The sequence below is a fragment of the Perissodus microlepis genome, chromosome 4 (assembly GCF_051167445.1).
Source record: "Perissodus microlepis isolate ML-2025 ecotype Zambia chromosome 4, ASM5116744v1, whole genome shotgun sequence".
NCBI classification, from domain to species: Eukaryota; Metazoa; Chordata; class Actinopteri; order Cichliformes; family Cichlidae; genus Perissodus; species Perissodus microlepis.
This window is the reverse complement of record NC_140464.1, coordinates 21,701,558-21,719,150: the sequence shown is the minus strand read 5'-3', so window position 1 is coordinate 21,719,150 and position 17,593 is coordinate 21,701,558. Positions and strand designations below refer to the sequence as shown.

The 17,593-nt window shown below is 41.1% G+C and overlaps 1 protein-coding gene across 4 annotated transcripts; it reads left to right on the top strand.

The window, feature by feature from the left end:
• Positions 1-465: 465 nt before the first annotated feature.
• On the top strand, positions 466-11,972 carry LOC146388887 (uncharacterized). 4 transcript variants are annotated; one of them, XR_014800091.1, is made up of 7 exons: positions 466-619; positions 2,232-2,364; positions 4,003-4,186; positions 6,855-7,017; positions 10,001-10,627; positions 10,792-10,924; positions 11,275-11,972. XR_014800091.1 is itself a non-coding variant. In XM_084926455.1 (7 exons), the coding sequence occupies exons 5-7, from the start codon at positions 10,523-10,525 to the stop codon at positions 11,418-11,420; spliced, it is 384 nt and encodes a 127-aa protein (XP_084782581.1). In that variant the 5' UTR covers positions 466-2,364; positions 4,003-4,186; positions 6,855-7,017; positions 10,001-10,175; positions 10,471-10,522; the 3' UTR covers positions 11,421-11,972. The 4 variants fall into 4 exon arrangements, 2 of the variants coding, with proteins under 2 accessions (XP_084782581.1, XP_084782580.1); XR_014800090.1 differs by having other exon boundaries at positions 1,710-2,364; XM_084926455.1 differs by having other exon boundaries at positions 466-2,364; positions 10,001-10,175; positions 10,471-10,627.
• The last annotated feature ends 5,621 nt before the right edge of the window (positions 11,973-17,593 follow it).

Genomic DNA, 17,593 nt, shown 5'->3' with positions numbered 1-17,593 from the left:
CCATTTTCATGTCCTTTCGTAGAGGCCGTGACAAGGAAAAGGCAGAAATAACTCCGGAGTTTTCATATTTTTGATGCAACTGTACAGTAATGACTGAGGTGAGCTTTATATACCAGTAATTGTTGCCCCTTCGCCCCTTTGCTGTCCCTTTGCTGTCAAAGAGTGCATGTGTAAGTGAAGATCAAGATGTTTATATCCAGTCTGAATTTTACTTTCTGCGTCCGTCAATCCGCTCGGGTCAGATAGGCGCTAATTCAGTCATTAAACTGTGACTATCAAACCAGAGAGCATAAAAAGTTTCATCTTGTTGCAAGCATGTTTGTTCACTATCAGTATAGAGAGAGCACGACAATTCTACTACCGAGAAAAAAATGTTTGGAAGAGTGACACATCTCGCTGTGAGTATGACTATGCGTGTCCACCCACTGTTCTGCACTGCAGTCAATGACTGTAGAAAACAAGGAAAGAGGCTGTTGGTTTCTATCAGGAAGCCGCTGCCTCGCTCCTTCTCTCACTGTTCAGATCTTCAGACAGGATAAGGTCTGGATGAGCAGTGTTTGGGCCCAGAATGAGAGGAGTGTAGGAGACCATGTCCTTCATGTTGTTCCAGATGTTGAAGGTCAGTGTAGGAGCCATATGAGTTGTTCCTTTTTGACTAAGTGGGTTGGTTTAAATGGACTCACTGTATTGGTGCACGGGTGTGGGGCGTGTCTCATGGGTGTGGTAGATGATAAATGTGGTTGCACTCACCTGTTCATGGCACCTGATGTTGATGAGCAGAAAGGTAGGGTGAGCATGAGGCAAAACTTTCTGTTGAGCGCAGCTTGAATGATTTTGATGTATTTTGACTGTAACTTGATGGTTTTTGTATATCTGTGCACTAATTGATGCCATAGGCCAAATTGTAAGTTGGCATTGTAATTAGTGCAGTTATTGGTGAGTTGCAGTTATTTGTTTGTGCAATCTGTGCATTTGTTTAATAGTTAATCCCATGTGCTGATTTATATATTGGACAGTTGCATGTGGAATAAAAGGAGCAAATGGTACAGAAGTGTATTTTATGCGTTTATTGTTGCGCGTCATCTGTGTCCTCATGTTTAGCCTGCCGCGGCCATAGGTTGGAGGAGCCGCAACAGTCAGGTTGCCCAGGTGTTTGGCTCAGTCTATCAGAGCTCCTGAGGGCAGCTGTGGATCATCCAGCAGGGGGCAGCGCTGGACTTTTTCCACTGCAGCCTTGTAGTTGTGCAGAAATGAGCCGTATTCTTATGCAACTTCTCATAATGCTGGAGCCGGCTCGAAGTGATTCATGCCCACCTTGGTTTTGGCGCTGAAAGCTGCAGAGACATGCAATGTCTTGCCCTGCCTCCAAGCGCCAGCTAGTCCAAGGGAAACAGAATATATTTCAGAGACATAAGGTTGTAGAAAAAGGCTTCATTATACAGTTAAGAAGAGATACAGTTCAAAGTTATTCGACAACCTTAGGTTTAAAACAGTCTGTTTCAGTTTAAGCGCTGTTAAATTGCACGTTCAAAACAATGTTTTGTCTCACTCCCAATTCTTCTAGTTGCATGTTGAAGCTCTACTTGCAACCTTGTTAAGTTCCAACCATGCAAAATATGATTTATTATTATTATTTTACCATTTTTCAAGTGGTCTTAAACTTTTGATCGAGACCGCACTTGTTATTAATCTCTGGCTCTCTTTCACAGCATGTCTTTTGTCCTGTCTTCCTTCTCTCACCCCAACCGGTCGCAGCAGATCGCTGCCCCTCCCTGAGCCTCGTTCTTCCGGTGGTTTCTTCCTGTTAAAAGGGAGTTTTTCCTTTCCACTGTCTATATGTTTTTCTGTATATGTATTATTGTAGGGTCCACCTTATAATATAAAGCGACTTGAGGCAGCCGTTGTTGTGAGTGGGCGCTGTATAAATAAAATTGAATTGAACAACTAACTTGAGCAAACTAATCCGTTTATCCTGCACTAATGTGCAGAGGATTTTCATGCAGTCTTTAAATAGCACATTTATTCTACATCAGTTTGTTTTACAGCCCGTTTCAAAATATATTACAAAAAACATTGTCACATGTACAGATCCAATGTCTGGCTTAAGAACATGAGGACTTACATGTAAGCTTTAAATTGACAGTTTATCAAATTCCACTTACCTTTAAATCTAACCTCTCTTCTTTCTCTCCTGTCCTGTTTTTCTTGTCTTCCTCTGGTTGAGTCATCAGCACCTCTTTTTCTTGAGGACACTGAAGAAGAACCACCTGTCTAGAAGAGATGGACTGCAGAGTGAAGGCAAAAGGGCCAACTAGTGCTCAGCATCTCTGGATCTCCTTTATGACTGTTGGAAAGCCATTTCAGGTGACAACATGAAGCTCATTGAGAGAATGTGCAAAGGAGTAATCAAAGCGAACGGGAGCTATTTTAATGAACTTAAAATATAAAACATGTTTAGAGTTATTTCACATTTTTTTGTTTACTACATAATTCCATATGTGTTCATTCATAATTTTGATACTGTCACGACTGGGGCAGCAGCCGTGTGATGTGTGGAAGGAGGACTCAAATGCAGCACTTATTCAGATGTGAGGGTGATTTATTAAGAATACCAAACATAAAGTGGGGATGGCAAAACAGAACTATGGATGAACTAAACTGGGAGAAACTAAACCAAAGAGTAGCAAACCTGAACATGAAGGGAGGACGGCAGGGGGAGGACAGCAGGGAGAGCACGCAGGGGATTCAGAGTGAATTTTAAATAATAATAACCCCCCCCACCACCACCAAAAAAAAAAACACATCCTACTTGTGTGGCTGTTATGTTTGTGTAGCTCAGATATTGATCATCACAGCAGATAAAGATGAAGGATTTGCTTCTCTGTTTTCTTTTTGTTCCACTGATGATTTGCTTGTTAAGGATGATTCTCCAGTAACAGCTTTACTTCTTGCATGTCACAGGCACTGGTCCATTTTAGTTCTTTTCAGCTAAGATGAGATATAAGTTCAGGATCAAAAACAAGTCAGAAAAGGAAGATTAACATCAACATTTTAAACCTCATGGCTTTATTCCTTTGCGTCTTTCTTGTTAATCTAATTACAAGATGCAGCTCTCACATAGTCCACCAGAGGGCGACCACCTGCATTCTGTGAACCAGCAGTGCAGTAGTTAAGGACTCATATTGAATTGTACTAAGCTGATCTAACAGCTGCTTTTGGAAACTTGAAGGATGCACAGATATGGCAAACAAAGACAGTAATGGAAAAAAAATACACCTATTCATGTACGGAGTAGCACCTGGTAGCGTTCTGTTCCCTGCCCTGTGATTGGTGGAGGAATTCTGAAAGGAAGTTAGGTGTGTGGGGACAGAAGCCGAGAAGAAGAGCGGTATTACCTGATCCGTACAGATTAATAAAAAGCCTCTCATCTGCTTGACGACAGTGATTTATTCACACGTTCCTTAAAACCAGGTAATTGGGATGCTATATAACAGTATCAACAGCTCAGTAGCTTTAGGTCATGGAGCATGTCCGATATTTGAAATCAAAAAGGGGATAAGACAAGGATGTGCTGTTTGTCTGGGCTTATCTATGGTAAATTGTCTGGTTCTCATATAGCGCTTTTTGTTTTTTACTGTATCTGAGCACTCAAAGCATTTTATACAACTAACAAGTTATTTTGGTGTCATGGTGTTTTAAAGCTTAAATGGGTAAAGTCCTTTCCATATAGCAAACAGTCATTCTGGTTCATTATGCCTCATGTAATATTTTTAAATTCTGGAGGAATAGACTTTAAAGTACGCTTTGACTTTGAATCTCATAGATTGCCAACCACTTTCTCTGACTTTCATCAACAGGTTTTTGTCTACTGGAAATTGATTTATAGGCACAATTTCACACCACATAATGTAGCAGTAACAAAATATTTGTATTTCGTCACTTCCCACCTCTGTACTTAAGAGAATCAAGTACAGAGCAGGCTCTTCTGTGTTTTCATGGCAGCATGGAAAACACTTATGCTTACTCCAAGCACCGCTGCGAGTTTGGCCGTCAGTGTCAGTTTTCGGATTCGCCTGCTGAGCTGCTGGTGGACATCCACCCGGACCCAAGCCTGGCCCTCAATTTCAGCCAGAAGAGCCACCGGGACCTGGCCACACAGACAGGTGTGGAGATGTCAGAGCACGAGGTGAGCCTCACTCCCAAGAGATCATGGGATAATTATCAACTAAATTATCAAAATCAAATAATAAAATAATTATTACAGAAAACGTTAAAAACAAAATTGTATGAATCTGAAGGGTCTTGATGCATGCAGACTGAAATGACTTATGTCAGTCTGAAATTACCTGCCACTTAAGTAACTTATTACTTAAACTTCATTCCAAAAAGTTTGAATAGAGATACAAGACTAGAATATGTGACCGTGATCTGCCAGAACTTCCCAGTTTCTTATGTGGGCCCTTGGGAGAATTAATTGCCTGCCCCATCATAGACTGTGAGCCTGAGGAGCCATGCTGATGGTTTTCTCTAATTTTTACTGCAGCGTTTCTTTGTAGTTTGTAGAAATGGAGATGTTTTATTTTTCTGAAGACATCTCAGGCTATTGCTGAGTTTTAGAAATTATTTATGAGTTGTGGACACTGTCAGATCAGCCGCTTTTACACAGAGAAATGTGAATACTCTAGAGTTATGGGCAGGGATAGCTCAGTAGGTACAGTGGTGGCCCTATGATTGGAAGGTTGGGGGTTTGAATCCACTGAACAGCTCCCCCGAGGTACCCCTGAGCAAGGTGCTGTCTCTACGCACTGCTCTTTGGGTGCCCAGTGGCTTCCCACTCCTTCTCTGAGTGAATGGGTTAAATGCAGAGAGGGATTTTCCCTCGGGGATCAATACAGTATTCATTATTATTATCTTATTAGTATTGGGCTAGGATAAATCAAGCTAGAAGCAGTCCATGAACTAAAATGAGTGTGACGCTCCTGCAGCAACTGATCACCTACACACAGCTTGAACTGGATTGCCAAAAGGGTTGAAATTACATACAGGGAGTGCAGAATTATTAGGCAAGTTGTATTTTTGAGGAATAATTTTATTATTGAACAACAACCATGTTCTCAATGAACCCAAAAAACTCATTAATATCAAAGCTGAATGTTTTTGGAAGTAGTTTTTAGTTTTAGCTATTTTAGGGGGATATCTGTGTGTGCAGGTGACTATTACTGTGCATAATTATTAGGCAACTTAACAAAAAACATATATACCCATTTCAATTATTTATTTTTACCAGTGAAACCAATATAACATCTCCACATTCACAAATATACATTTCTGACATTCAAAAACAAAACAAAAACAAATCAGCGACCAATATAGCCACCTTTCTTTGCAAGGACACTCAAAAGCCTGCCATCCATGGATTCTGTCAGTGTTTTGATCTGTTCACCATCAACATTGCGTGCAGCAGCAACCACAGCCTCCCAGACACTGTTCAGAGAGGTGTACTGTTTTCCCTCCTTGTAAATCTCACATTTGATGATGGACCACAGGTTCTCAATGGGGTTCAGATCAGGTGAACAAGGAGGCCATGTCATTAGTTTTTCTTCTTTTATACCCTTTCTTGCCAGCCACGCTGTGGAGTACTTGGACGTGTGTGATGGAGCATTGTCCTGCATGAAAATCATGTTTTTCTTGAAGGATGCAGACTTCTTCCTGTACCACTGCTTGAAGAAGGTGTCTTCCAGAAACTGGCAGTAGGACTGGGAGTTGAGCTTGACTCCATCCTCAACCCGAAAAGGCCCCACAAGCTCATCTTTGATGATACCAGCCCAAACCAGTACTCCACCTTGCTGGCGTCTGAGTCGGACTGGAGCTCTCTGCCCTTTACCAATCCAGCCACGGGCCCATCCATCTGGCCCATCAAGACTCACTCTCATTTCATCAGTCCATAAAACCTTAGAAAAATCAGTCTTGAGATATTTCTTGGCCCAGTCTTGACGTTTCAGCTTGTGTGTCTTGTTCAGTGGTGGTCGTCTTTCAGCCTTTCTTACCTTGGCCATGTCTCTGAGTATTGCACACCTTGTGCTTTTGGGCACTCCAGTGATGTTGCAGCTCTGAAATATGGCCAAACTGGTGGCAAGTGGCATCTTGGCAGCTGCACGCTTGACTTTTCTCAGTTCATGGGCAGTTATTTTGCGCCTTGGTTTTTCCACACGCTTCTTGCGACCCTGTTGACTACTTTGAATGAAACGCTTGATTGTTCGATGATCACGCTTCAGAAGCTTTGCAATTTTGAGACTGCTGCATCCCTCTGCAAGATATCTCACTATTTTTGACTTTTCTGAGCCTGTCAAGTCCTTCTTTTGACCCATTTTGCCAAAGGAAAGGAAGTTGCCTAATAATTATGCACACCTGATATAAGGTGTTGATGTCATTAGACCACACCCCTTCTCATTACAGCGATGCACATCACCTAATATGCTTAATTGGTAGTAGGCTTTCGAGCCTATACAGCTTGGAGTAAGACAACATGCATGAAGAGGATGATATGGACAAAATACTCATTTGCCTAATAATTCTGCACTCCCTGTACATAGTAAAGAGACTGGTTCTTATATACAGAACATGCCTCATTCACCCATTCATAAAAGCAACTTTTCTGTGTTTTTTTTTTTTTTTTATCACACTCTGATGAATGCATCAGAAAGCAATTCAGGGTTCAGTATCTTGCCCAAGGGATGCAGCCAAGGACTGAACCACCAACCTTCTGATTAGTGACCTGCTCTACCTCCTGATTAACAGTGCACTGTGTGAATTGCCTGTCTGTGTGAATCTCAGGTGCTACTTGTTGTTTTCAGGTGAACACAAAACTTCACGAGACAAGAAGCTGTGGAGTAAACCAAGTGGAGGGGGGGGTGGCCCAAGGACATCGACCCTGCTGACAAGAAACAAACAAGCCTTTTCAGGAATAAGGTGGAAAAGGACGAGAGCTGCATCAACAGTGTTCTGCAGCTGTGCAGAGTAAGATCCAAATGAATCCACAGCAGTCCACCTAGTCTTACTATGATGCATGCTGTCTGGTTGGAGTTTTGGGTTGATGCATGTTGGCGGGATGGTTGCTGGCTTTATGGATGGTTGGGTTAATGCAGGTTTGTTGGTTGGATTGATATTGAATGGATACATGTTGTTTATGGATGTTGTGTAGCCCAGGGTTACAAACAGATAAAAGTAGAAACCTTTTGTTAGAATTATTACACAAGTTGTTAATGTATTTAAGTTAAAAAATTCAAAGCTAAAAGAGCAACACTGGTTACGCTGGTGAGGCTGCTTAGCTCTACACTTGCTGTAGCTGTGCCTCTGACGTAAGAGGAACATTGTTGCTGTTGAAGCAGAGAAGCAGGTGAAAGCGTAATGTGTCTTTTGTTAGCTAGTAGATCTGGAGACCTGAAGCTCTTTCCTTATAAATACACAGTGTTTGCACTAACAGTTGCAGCTGCTTAAATGTTAAAGCTGTTCACTTGGTAAACAAATGTCAAAGATTACAGTTCTATGTGATTAGCTAACTGCTGCTGTCTAAACTCACACTCCTTTGTGTTGGTGTTTTGGTTTGGAAGTTGAGTTGTTGTTGTGAGTTGAAAGAAAATGAACATGCATGCCTATTTGCACTGAGTTGTTTTAAAGTAGTGTTTTTGTTTACCACTGGTGTTATTAATTGGTATAATGAATAGAATATAGCGAGTTTGCTGCCTTAAAGGAGCACAAGTGGCAGTGAGTGATCTGGTTTTCGACTCTTCTCTGTCTGCTGAATGGAGACCCAGAGAAGAATGGACTTTTTGTACTAGCTGGCTGGAAAAGTATCACAGCTGTTACTGACTGATTTTAATACCCTGTAAAATGCAAGGACTTGAGCAAGGATGCTGAATCAGAGGTGTTGAGTTTGATTCTCTTCATGGCACAGGGAAAGTCTCTTCCCTTTTGCATGACACACTGTGGCATTTGAGGGAACCCTGTTGAAGCCAGCCGAGCAACTTCAACACTAAAGGTTCATGTGATAGCTGTATTTGTATATTATTACCAAACTGATGACAAGTTAGTCAATGCACATTTCTTGGTGACACAGATTGTATGAGGCTCAGCGTGAGGCGTGCTGCAACATGTGGCCTCCCATTGGTTTAGCAAGTCTTAGAAAAGTCACCCTTTGAGACCAGGACAGGAATGCCCCAGAGAGAGAGGTCCAAGCATAGTGCTTTTCTTTTAGCAGTTATGGATAATAAGCTGGTGAATGAGGTGTGTATCGTCTTTGTCAGCCGTATGCGGACAAAAGTTGTTTTCCCCAAGGCCTTGTCAGGAAATGAGCCCATAGAGCATCCATTTCAATCAGAGTGGGACAAAAGGGCTCATTTGCCGGTTGGATCACTGTGGCTGCACATAACGGCAATACAGAGCTTCAGGCGCACAGAGCAGCTCCTTGGATAGAACAAGGGAAACGCTCTCCAAACAACAGCATCCTCTCTGGATTGTTGACACCATAAAACTGATGTATGAAGTAGCAGCTGTGCCCGCACCCTCAGATATTGGGAGGGGGGTGCTACCTTCTGTTTTCACTCTTAACCACCCACCTTGCTGAATAGTGTCCAGCATTGCATTTGTGTTTTAAATCAAATTACTTCAAACTTTTTTCAAATATGGACGAAAGAGTAAATACAGTAACATGCTGTCAGAGGTTTATTATTTTTGACAATGTCTGTATCCTGTAATGCTTTGAGTTTCTGACTCATGATTGGCTAATTTAATATTTGCATTACTGTAGCGAGCAGTGGAACAGGCTGTGCCTAATAAAATAGGTGCTGATTGTACAGCGTGACTATACCGAACTATACAGTAGATGGTGCTATGGTCTCAGACTGTATGCATTTTCTTTGTCTGTTTTCTGACACGTATAGTTTCACAGGTATCATTTTGCTTTCTCCATTAAGGTAATTTTGTTTTGTATTTTGTTTCCAAAATAATACTTTACATTTCATTTTTGTGTCTGAACACTTTTTACTCTACATCAGGTCTTCGTTTTTTCAGGAACTCTTTCCCAAGTCAGTAAGTTTTTGAGAAAAACACTAAATATTTTGATGACTCAATGAGTCTTTAAAGGGTGCTGAAAAGTTTCTATTCATTCATCACAGAATTGAATCATTGACTGACTACTCATGTTTTGCCAAATGTGAAAAAGGCTTTGATTGTTGTTGTGTCTTTTGCACAAGTGAATCTGTGCGGTGAGATTGACTTTTCTGCTGTGAGGAGTGTGCCAAAGTGATTGAGAAAAACGTAAAAGTTCAATTCAATTCAATTTTATTTATACAGTGCCAAATCACAACAACAGTCGCCTCAAGGCGCTTTATATTGTAAGGCAGACCCTACAATAATACATACAGAGAAAAACCCAACAATCATATGACCCCCTATAAGCAAGCACTTTGATGACAGTGGGAAGGAAAAATTCCCTTTTAACAGGAAGAAACCTCCGACAGAACCAGGCTCAGAGCATAACGAGACACAGACCTACAAAGTAAAACAGGAAACTCACAGACTGTTTTACAACACAAAACCCGGGGAGACGAACAGAGCACAGAGGAAAGACACAGGTAGGGATGATAAAACACTAAACACCAAAACCAACCCTAAAAACAAATACAAAATCAGAATTAACACAAAACGCTGGCTCAAAATGACCCAGGACCATGGCAAATACATCATTAAATAATAATAATAAGAGTTAGACAAGTGCACCTTACAAAGTGGCCGGTCAGTGTAGAATGAAATGTAACAAAATACTGTATTAACTTTCAACAGGAACCTCACTGCCAGGAACGATGCTAACCCAGCCACTAATACTTTTGTCACTTCTCCTGAGGAAAGAAGTTACAGGGACCACACATGGGCTTTCTCTGAATATTTGTGACCTTAAAAAATGTCACTTATACCTGTCGACCCATTGTGTTACTTTATGTAGATAGTCACTGCCCTGGCCCTCGCCGAGACCCTCAGCTTCAACCCTGAAAATGACTACCTGACTGCTCCAATGGGGAGAAGTTCAAGCTGGAGCCCCCCACTAGCGCTCCTCCAGAGACTTTGACCCAGACCAGGACACCTACCAGCACCCCCCTGCTGAGAGCAGCTCAGTCAAGGTGATAACTCTTTTCAGATACAGAACCCAGTCTACGAAGATCTGACAAATCCTGTTTGACTCACTATATTTTGTAAATACATAGAGCCTTTATTTCTCTCCCTTATTTGATAATGTTCAGGTAGATGTAAATCCTTCCACTAAGCGCCTGCAGCTGCTGGAGCCATTCAACAAGTGGAATGGAAAAGACCTAGAGGACATGACAGTCCAAACTATCACAATGAAGTGATCCTTGTAAACCTGGTAGAATATCTCATAAGCTCCATTTTGACTGAAAACTTAACTGTTAACTTCAGGCCCTAGCTGAAATTTCGCGGCCACCTGAACAACATCTCCAACAATCTGCTGATGCAGTGCGGTGCGGTCAACATCGAGAACGCCGCCGTCAACAAGATCAAGAACCAGCTGACGGGAGAGTATGGTGGGGTGTCAGATGTGGCTCGCTACTACAAGGTAAATGTGATGCGAGACCGCGTCAGGTTAAGATTGATTGAATTTGCACACCTTCCTTTTGATGTTTCATCTTTTTCTAACAGACTATTTCTCCATTTTCGGCTCAGGGCTTTAAGAGCAGATGCAGTTAAAAATGTTCCTCAGATATTCCTTTTACGTTACAGGCTAACGGAGCGAGCTGGGTGGTAGTTGGTGACGAGAACTATGGAGAGGGATCCAGCAGAGAGCACGCTGCCCAAGAGCCGCGACACCTGGAAGGATGCGCCATCATCATTAAGAGCTTCGCCAGAATCCACGGTCAGTGTCATGGCATGGGAAAAAAAAGATTTTCTGGCATCTCTTTCTCACATATGCAAATATTTTTATGTTTTAGGATCTGATGGTTATTTATTAAAATATGTACATGTGTACCACATTGTCTGGCCTAGATGCATGATCTTCCTCTCACTCTCAAGGATGATGATTTGTTTTCTTTGTTTCTTTTTTCAAAAGAATTCAATCATGGAAAATCTTTGTATAATACTTTTCTATCAGTCTAATAATTTTACATGTAACTTCATTATTCATTATGGCGTTATTCATTATACACTGCATGTAAGATGCATGTATGACATCCCTGTCTGTATATCATTTATTGTTTGTTTCAGTACACTCAGTCCAAACAGCTGCGTTCCTTCATCCCCAAACCTTGAAGTCAGAAGAGGTGGAGGTTCAATCTCACACGGTTGTTGGGCGATTGTCCCAGTCCCAGTTTTTCTGTTTGCCCTCGCCATCACCCGGACCTGCCGGTTAGTGTGTGATTTCCTAGCGTAGCTGTAATAGGAGATTACTGAGTGTCTTTGAGCCAAATGTTTCTCTAATACACAATCAGATGCTTGTACACTAGCATTTTATAGAGACAAAGAAAGAAGTTTAAGTTTAAGGTTGTTTCACCATGCAGTGTCTCTCCTCTGCAGACCCTCTTGCAAACACTAGAGACCTTAATTAATGCGGTTTCTGTTGAGTGACACTTACGGAAACCAGACTGAAATTTGTCATGTTTTTCTAAAAAAGCAGTAAGTTGATCTGCAACTGCTTTTTCCAGAATTTTTGACAGTAATAGGAGCTTAGAGATAGGCCTATAATGCTTTGTCGAGTAGGTTTTATTCACATTCATCATGTAGGAAAAATAAATGGAGTGTGAAACACTTTTATAGAAAATGTTTTCGTTTTTATTTTTTTTCCTCTCTTCTTTTTTTAATAATGTAAAAAATGAATGTTACAAAGAAAATGAATTGACCCATACAAAAAACCCCAAAACCAAACAAACAAAAAGAAAAAAAAAAGAAAAAGGAAAAAAAAGAAATCAACAATAATATAGTAGTGCGTGTCCTTATAGTTTAATATTAACATTAACATCTGCTAGCCTCAAAAAACCAGGTCTTAACATTAATCAATATTGACATAAATCTTAACCAATATTAACAGTAGTAGCAATATTAATGATTACTTGCTCCCCGATTGAAACATACTAATAATGCTGGAATATCTATAAATAGAGTATTCTTACAAGATAGAACAGCCACTGCCGGGAATAGCAGAAAAATCTGTATGTCAAGCATCGTTTATCCACGGATGAGCTTTTTGGGGCAGCAATGACAGTTTTTAAAGGTGCCAGCAACATCAGCATCAGTGCAGCCCCTGATCACATCAACAGGAAGGGAAACACAGAGTCTGGGTTTTGGGGAGTAGTGGGCTGTTTAGGTAAATACTCAACACGCTCACCATCAGCTGGATTCACTGCTCTCTCAGTTCAGAAGAAGCTCCAGAGGATCAGAGTGAATCTGGACTGGAACAGAGGAAAGCTGTCGTTCTCTGGGCCCAATACTAACACACACATACACACCTTCACACACACTTTCGCTCACAGGATGTTTCCATTTATCCAAACTGGGGATGATGTGAAGGTGTTGCTGTTGAAGGTGTCAGTGGAGCAGATGAGTTGAGGATGATTATATTTCTCATGTTGTTTCCTGTCAGTGAGTTGAAGCTGTTAAACTGCAGCTGTCCTCCTGCTGCCTCTTGGTTCCAAAGCCCTTTGTTTCTTTTTTAGTTCTCATTGTTCCTGCTCTCCACCTTTTCACATTGAAAATCATTTCATTGTTTCTCACTGAATGACTCCCCAAACCAGATTTGAAATTCATCAAGTTTCTAATCATTACAAGTGGTTCATGTTTCTATTTGATGTGTGTAAATGGAGACGATTTAGTTTGCTGGGATATGGACTGACATGTGTTGAATGCGAGGAGCAGATTGTTGTTGTCTTCTTGTCTGTTTATGAAAACAAATATATTGTTGAAACAATGATTCATTTTTAACTCCACATATGAAATGTTTCTGATGTTTGAATTCTGTTTGATTAAAGACTTTCATCATAACACAAATGAGATTTTAGTGTTTTACAGTTTGTCTCGATTGTTTTAACACATTTCTTCAAACTATGCCTCATATTCTCAAAACAGCAAACAGAAATCCACCCAGTCTCACCCAACATCGTGTTCATCCATTCACTTCTGCTTATCCTTTTCAGGGTCGCGGCGGGTGCTGGAGCCTATCCCAGCTGTCATAGGGCGAGGGGTACACCCTGGACAGGTCGCCAGTCTGTTGCAGGGCTGACACATAGAGACAGACAACCATTCGCACTCACGCCTATGGGCAATTTAGATTTTTCTAATTAACCTAAAAAATCTTGCATTAACATTTGCAAATTTGCATTCAATTATTAGCAGCAAATGACTGCTTCTTACCCTTTTAATTCCTATGGAAACAGTAAGAGTATAGATTTTCACATACTGCTTCTGCATTGTGACTCAACTTTTGCTAAATAAACTTAGATGTTGTGCAATATGTGATAATCTGAGGTTGTATTTACTAATTTTACAACCACATCACTGATACTAACTCCTGAGCTGACTGTATGTTAACATGCGCCACAAATAAGGGTCATATTTGCATTTAAAACAATCACCGAGAAGCTTCCACTGAATGCTACTTTCCCCTGCATGACACTGAAATCATTAACACATGCTAACCCTCCATACCCTGTAGGAAACTCACTTCCTTGGAATAACATTTCAACAGGGAAAGAGTTGAGAGCAAATGTCCTTCTCTTGAACCTTCTGTCAGTCAGACAAGTGTAGCTTGGGCTTTTGTTTGCACAGGACAGGATTAACAATGGCGACATAAACGAGCTAAGGAAGCATAGAAACTGCAGAAAGGGCGTATGGCTCCTGTGTCAGTGAATCCAAACTACCTCTATGTTTGAACAAATCCAGTTACACAGCTCAAGAAAATATTACTCTAATGGAAGAAAAAGGCAGTAATTTATTAACAATATGTGTCTCAGTAGTACTAAAAAGCTATTATATCAAAACGTAAAGGGAAAACAGTTTGATGAGCTGTATAGTAAACTGAAACAAAACGAAGCCTATCATTAGGAATACTGACTTTGTTGTAACGTCTGTTTGCTTTTTACAGCTTCAGTTCTTTTTTCACTCAGTAGGTGGCAGCAAACTACAAACAATGGTTGCATTTTACACTCATCCGTTTTCATTAGAGGCAGAACCCAGAAGCACATCCAGGTTTAGATCTACTGCTTGGTGCTACACAGAAACAGGCTGAACAGACTGAAACTCACATGAATTTGGACAAATCGAAGTAAGAATGTCACTTCTGCTCAATTGAATCGATTATCATGACCCTCACTAATAGCCACTTAAGAAGTTAAGAGTAATGTGCCAAAGTAGTATAAATATTTTAACTTTTGGCAAATCCAGCAGGTTAATTAAGTGATTTCACATCATGTGTTCAAACGGCTTGTCAGTGTTTAATATATCCCATGTGCGCAGACTTAAGCTTTAAAAAAATACAGTCCAATGACCTGATAGATGTTTGCTGAACATTGTGGTTTACATCAGCACTTAAATTAAAACATAAAGACCCTGTTTTGTGTGGGCTGCTCAATGCCATGAAGCAAGACCTCTGAACATCTCAGTTTTTACACACGCACGCACGCACACGCACGCAAGCAAACAGTGTTTTACGTGCTGTCGTCTAAAATATTATAAAATTGCCTAAAATAGAGATGTTTAAAACTTCTATACAGATCCTGTGCAGCTGCAAATCAAAAATAAAAAACTCCCTCCAGGCAGAAGCGGCCATTTTTGTATGTGGGGAAAACCCCCACAAAAACAGAGGGGACAGGCTGGCACCAGAACACCACGGATGTGCTCCGAGATGAGTGTGAAAATGTGATTATCATCGAGCCCACCAGGACTTCAAGTAGGCCGCACGCTTGTCCAGAGTTCACTTTGTCTTCAAGCGTTTTAATTTAAAATATAAAGTGAGGCCTACCCCAAGCTAAAAGAAGGCAGATTATGTTCTCAGATAAAGCAAGCAATGAGGGCGAAGCAGAGAAAGTACCTGCACAATACATTCACATAAATCAAAATGGAATTTCTTTGAGGACACAAACATCTGGGGAGTAAACAGCTGTTTCAATACCTAATCACAGATTGTGCTCTCTGTTGTACACGTTTTTAGTAAGGCATAATTAACTAAAAGGCTAGAGAGATGAAAGGACGCCAAGCTGATACCAGGCCTCAGTCACATGAGTGGAGATGTGGACATGCAATAAAGATCTGGCACTTCATATATTAAACTGATGAGAGGCTGCGTTCACCCCAGAAAGCTCCCAGAAATTTGGGCAAATGTCTGCTGTGAAGTTTTTAGTCAAACCAAATTGCAGGTCAGTTTAAAGCGCAAAATTGTGCAAGTAGTCCAAACTAAACCGTTCTTGAGATGCAGAAATGTTGTCACACACACAAAAATCAGACGATTGTGCCTCCAAACAAGCTGCACTTGCAAATGCTTGTGACATAAATGATGAAAACGGTAGCTGCAAAGTTGAGACTGAACAGTGTTACAGTTAAAATGATAAGCCAGCCATTCAGCCGACTCATTGGTGATTGCAGGTTTCATTATAGAAGAATTTCAAGGAGAAGACAGACGGCAGGGAGTCAGAAACGGGGGATGGAAATGCAAGATGTTGAGGACAACTTATGAGCCCAGGCGTCAGGTGTGAACAACAACAATAACTGGGCTGCATTTAGGTGTACAGATCACATGACCATCAAAAGAGCAGTGTAGGGGAGCTCACAAAGAGCTTTATGGACACAAACTGGGAGAGGTGGCACGCTCAGCTGACCAGTAGAATACCACACTAGACTTTCCTCCAGGAGCGTTGAGGACCCTGTTGTGGGTGCGAGGCTTGGGTCCCAAATGAGGCTCGTGGTTCTTCAGCTAAGTGTCATCAGGAAATGAGGAAGGCGTGGCCTCAGGCTCCGAGGGTGCCGAGACAGCAGCCGCAGTGGCAGCAGGTGGCTCTTCCTTGACTGGTGCATCGGCTGGGGGTGTTGTTTCTTCTTTCGCCTCAGGCTGGCCGGCTTTGGCTTCAGGAGCTTGAGGAACTGAAGCAAACACGCTGACATGTGATATCAAATTGGACACAGCCACCGTGACCTCACCCCCTGGTTATTGCACTCTGTGTTGATTTTTTTGGATCCAGAAGTGATCATAATTAGACAAGAGCATGGAGTACCAATTTATCATCTAAAGCCAGAAAGCTCGAGTTTATGTAAGACACCACAAGCCCTGTCATGTTCAAGTCCCGTTCACTAACAGAGGAGGGTTAAATCACATATTTGTTACATTTAAGATCAAAGTGGAGCTAATAAGAGTTTTTAAAAAAAATAAATAAATGCAGGACGGAGGACAATTTATTGAGACTATCACACATTTTTATTGTTTGTATGGAGCTATATGCAGTAAAGCAGAGAAAATGCACAAATGAGAACATAAAAAGACCGAAAATCTGTTTTGTTTTTTCCCCCTCTTATTAACTGACTCATTAACTAACTTCCTAAACAACTAAATGCCATGTTGCCATATCGTTTTTTGATTAGTCGACATTGCGCATTTTTCCACCAATAGGAAAGGGTGGGGGGGGGTTTTGTTTGTTTTTGCTCACAGGCAGAGAGTGCTTTCGAGCGCTTTCCTTCTAAAATGCAGTTTTTACCGTTTCTTCACGATATATATCTATATATGAATAAACAGTATTCAGAAAACAACAAACATTGCATATATTTTTTATCACAACTCTGGTTTTAACACAATTTAAAAACTGGTATAAAGTCCACACATTCCGTCTGTCCTGCTCACATCTCCAATGGTTTTACACGTTGTCATTAACGTGGTTTCACGCCACATCAGCTTAGCTAGCAAAGCTATGCCGCTTTGCTAGCTAAAACACCGGTGTCGGCACATAAGGACGCTGTCATAGCCTGTCAACGACGTTGATTAGTTGTGCATCACTGGCTGGAGCAGCCAGTCACCGGTCACTACTGACTCACACTGCAAAACAGAATAAATTATTAACGGATTTATTTTAATTTCAATTCAGGTTAGATTTTTTTTGTGCACAACGCAGATTTTCTGTGTGCGGAGACCGTGCCAACAGTGCGCGCAGGTTAGAGGGAACATTGTTTATCAACCAACCTTGAGGAAGCAGGCAGAGTTGTTGTTCGAATCTGTTGTTTAAAAGTACACAAGAAACCGTGGAGCCGATGACGACACAGAACGTGCACGGTGACGTTTAATGACAGTCTTTTCATCTTTTGTTTTCTTTGATTTAAAGCTTACATGTAAGTCCTCATGTTCTTAAGCCAGACATTGGATCTGTACATGTGACAATGTTTTTTGTAATATATTTTGAAACGGGCTGCAAAACAAACTGATGTAGAATAAATGTGCTATTTAAAGACTGCATGAAAATCCTCTGCACATTAGTGCAGGATAAACGGATTAGTTTGCTCAAGTTAGTTGTTCAATTCAATTCAATTTTATTTATACAGCGCCCACTCACAACAA

What these genes read in the sequence shown, in the direction of transcription:
- LOC146388887 (XM_084926455.1), top strand. Translation starts at nt 10,523, where the DNA reads ATGCAGTGCGGTGCGGTCAACATCGAGAACGCCGCCGTCAACAAGATC. An exon ending in ATGTGGCTCGCTACTACAAG is followed by an intron (nt 10,628 to 10,791) that starts GTAAATGTGATG and finishes TTTACGTTACAG; the next exon opens with GCTAACGGAGCGAGCTGGGT. An exon ending in GAGCTTCGCCAGAATCCACG is followed by an intron (nt 10,925 to 11,274) that starts GTCAGTGTCATG and finishes TGTTTGTTTCAG; the next exon opens with TACACTCAGTCCAAACAGCT.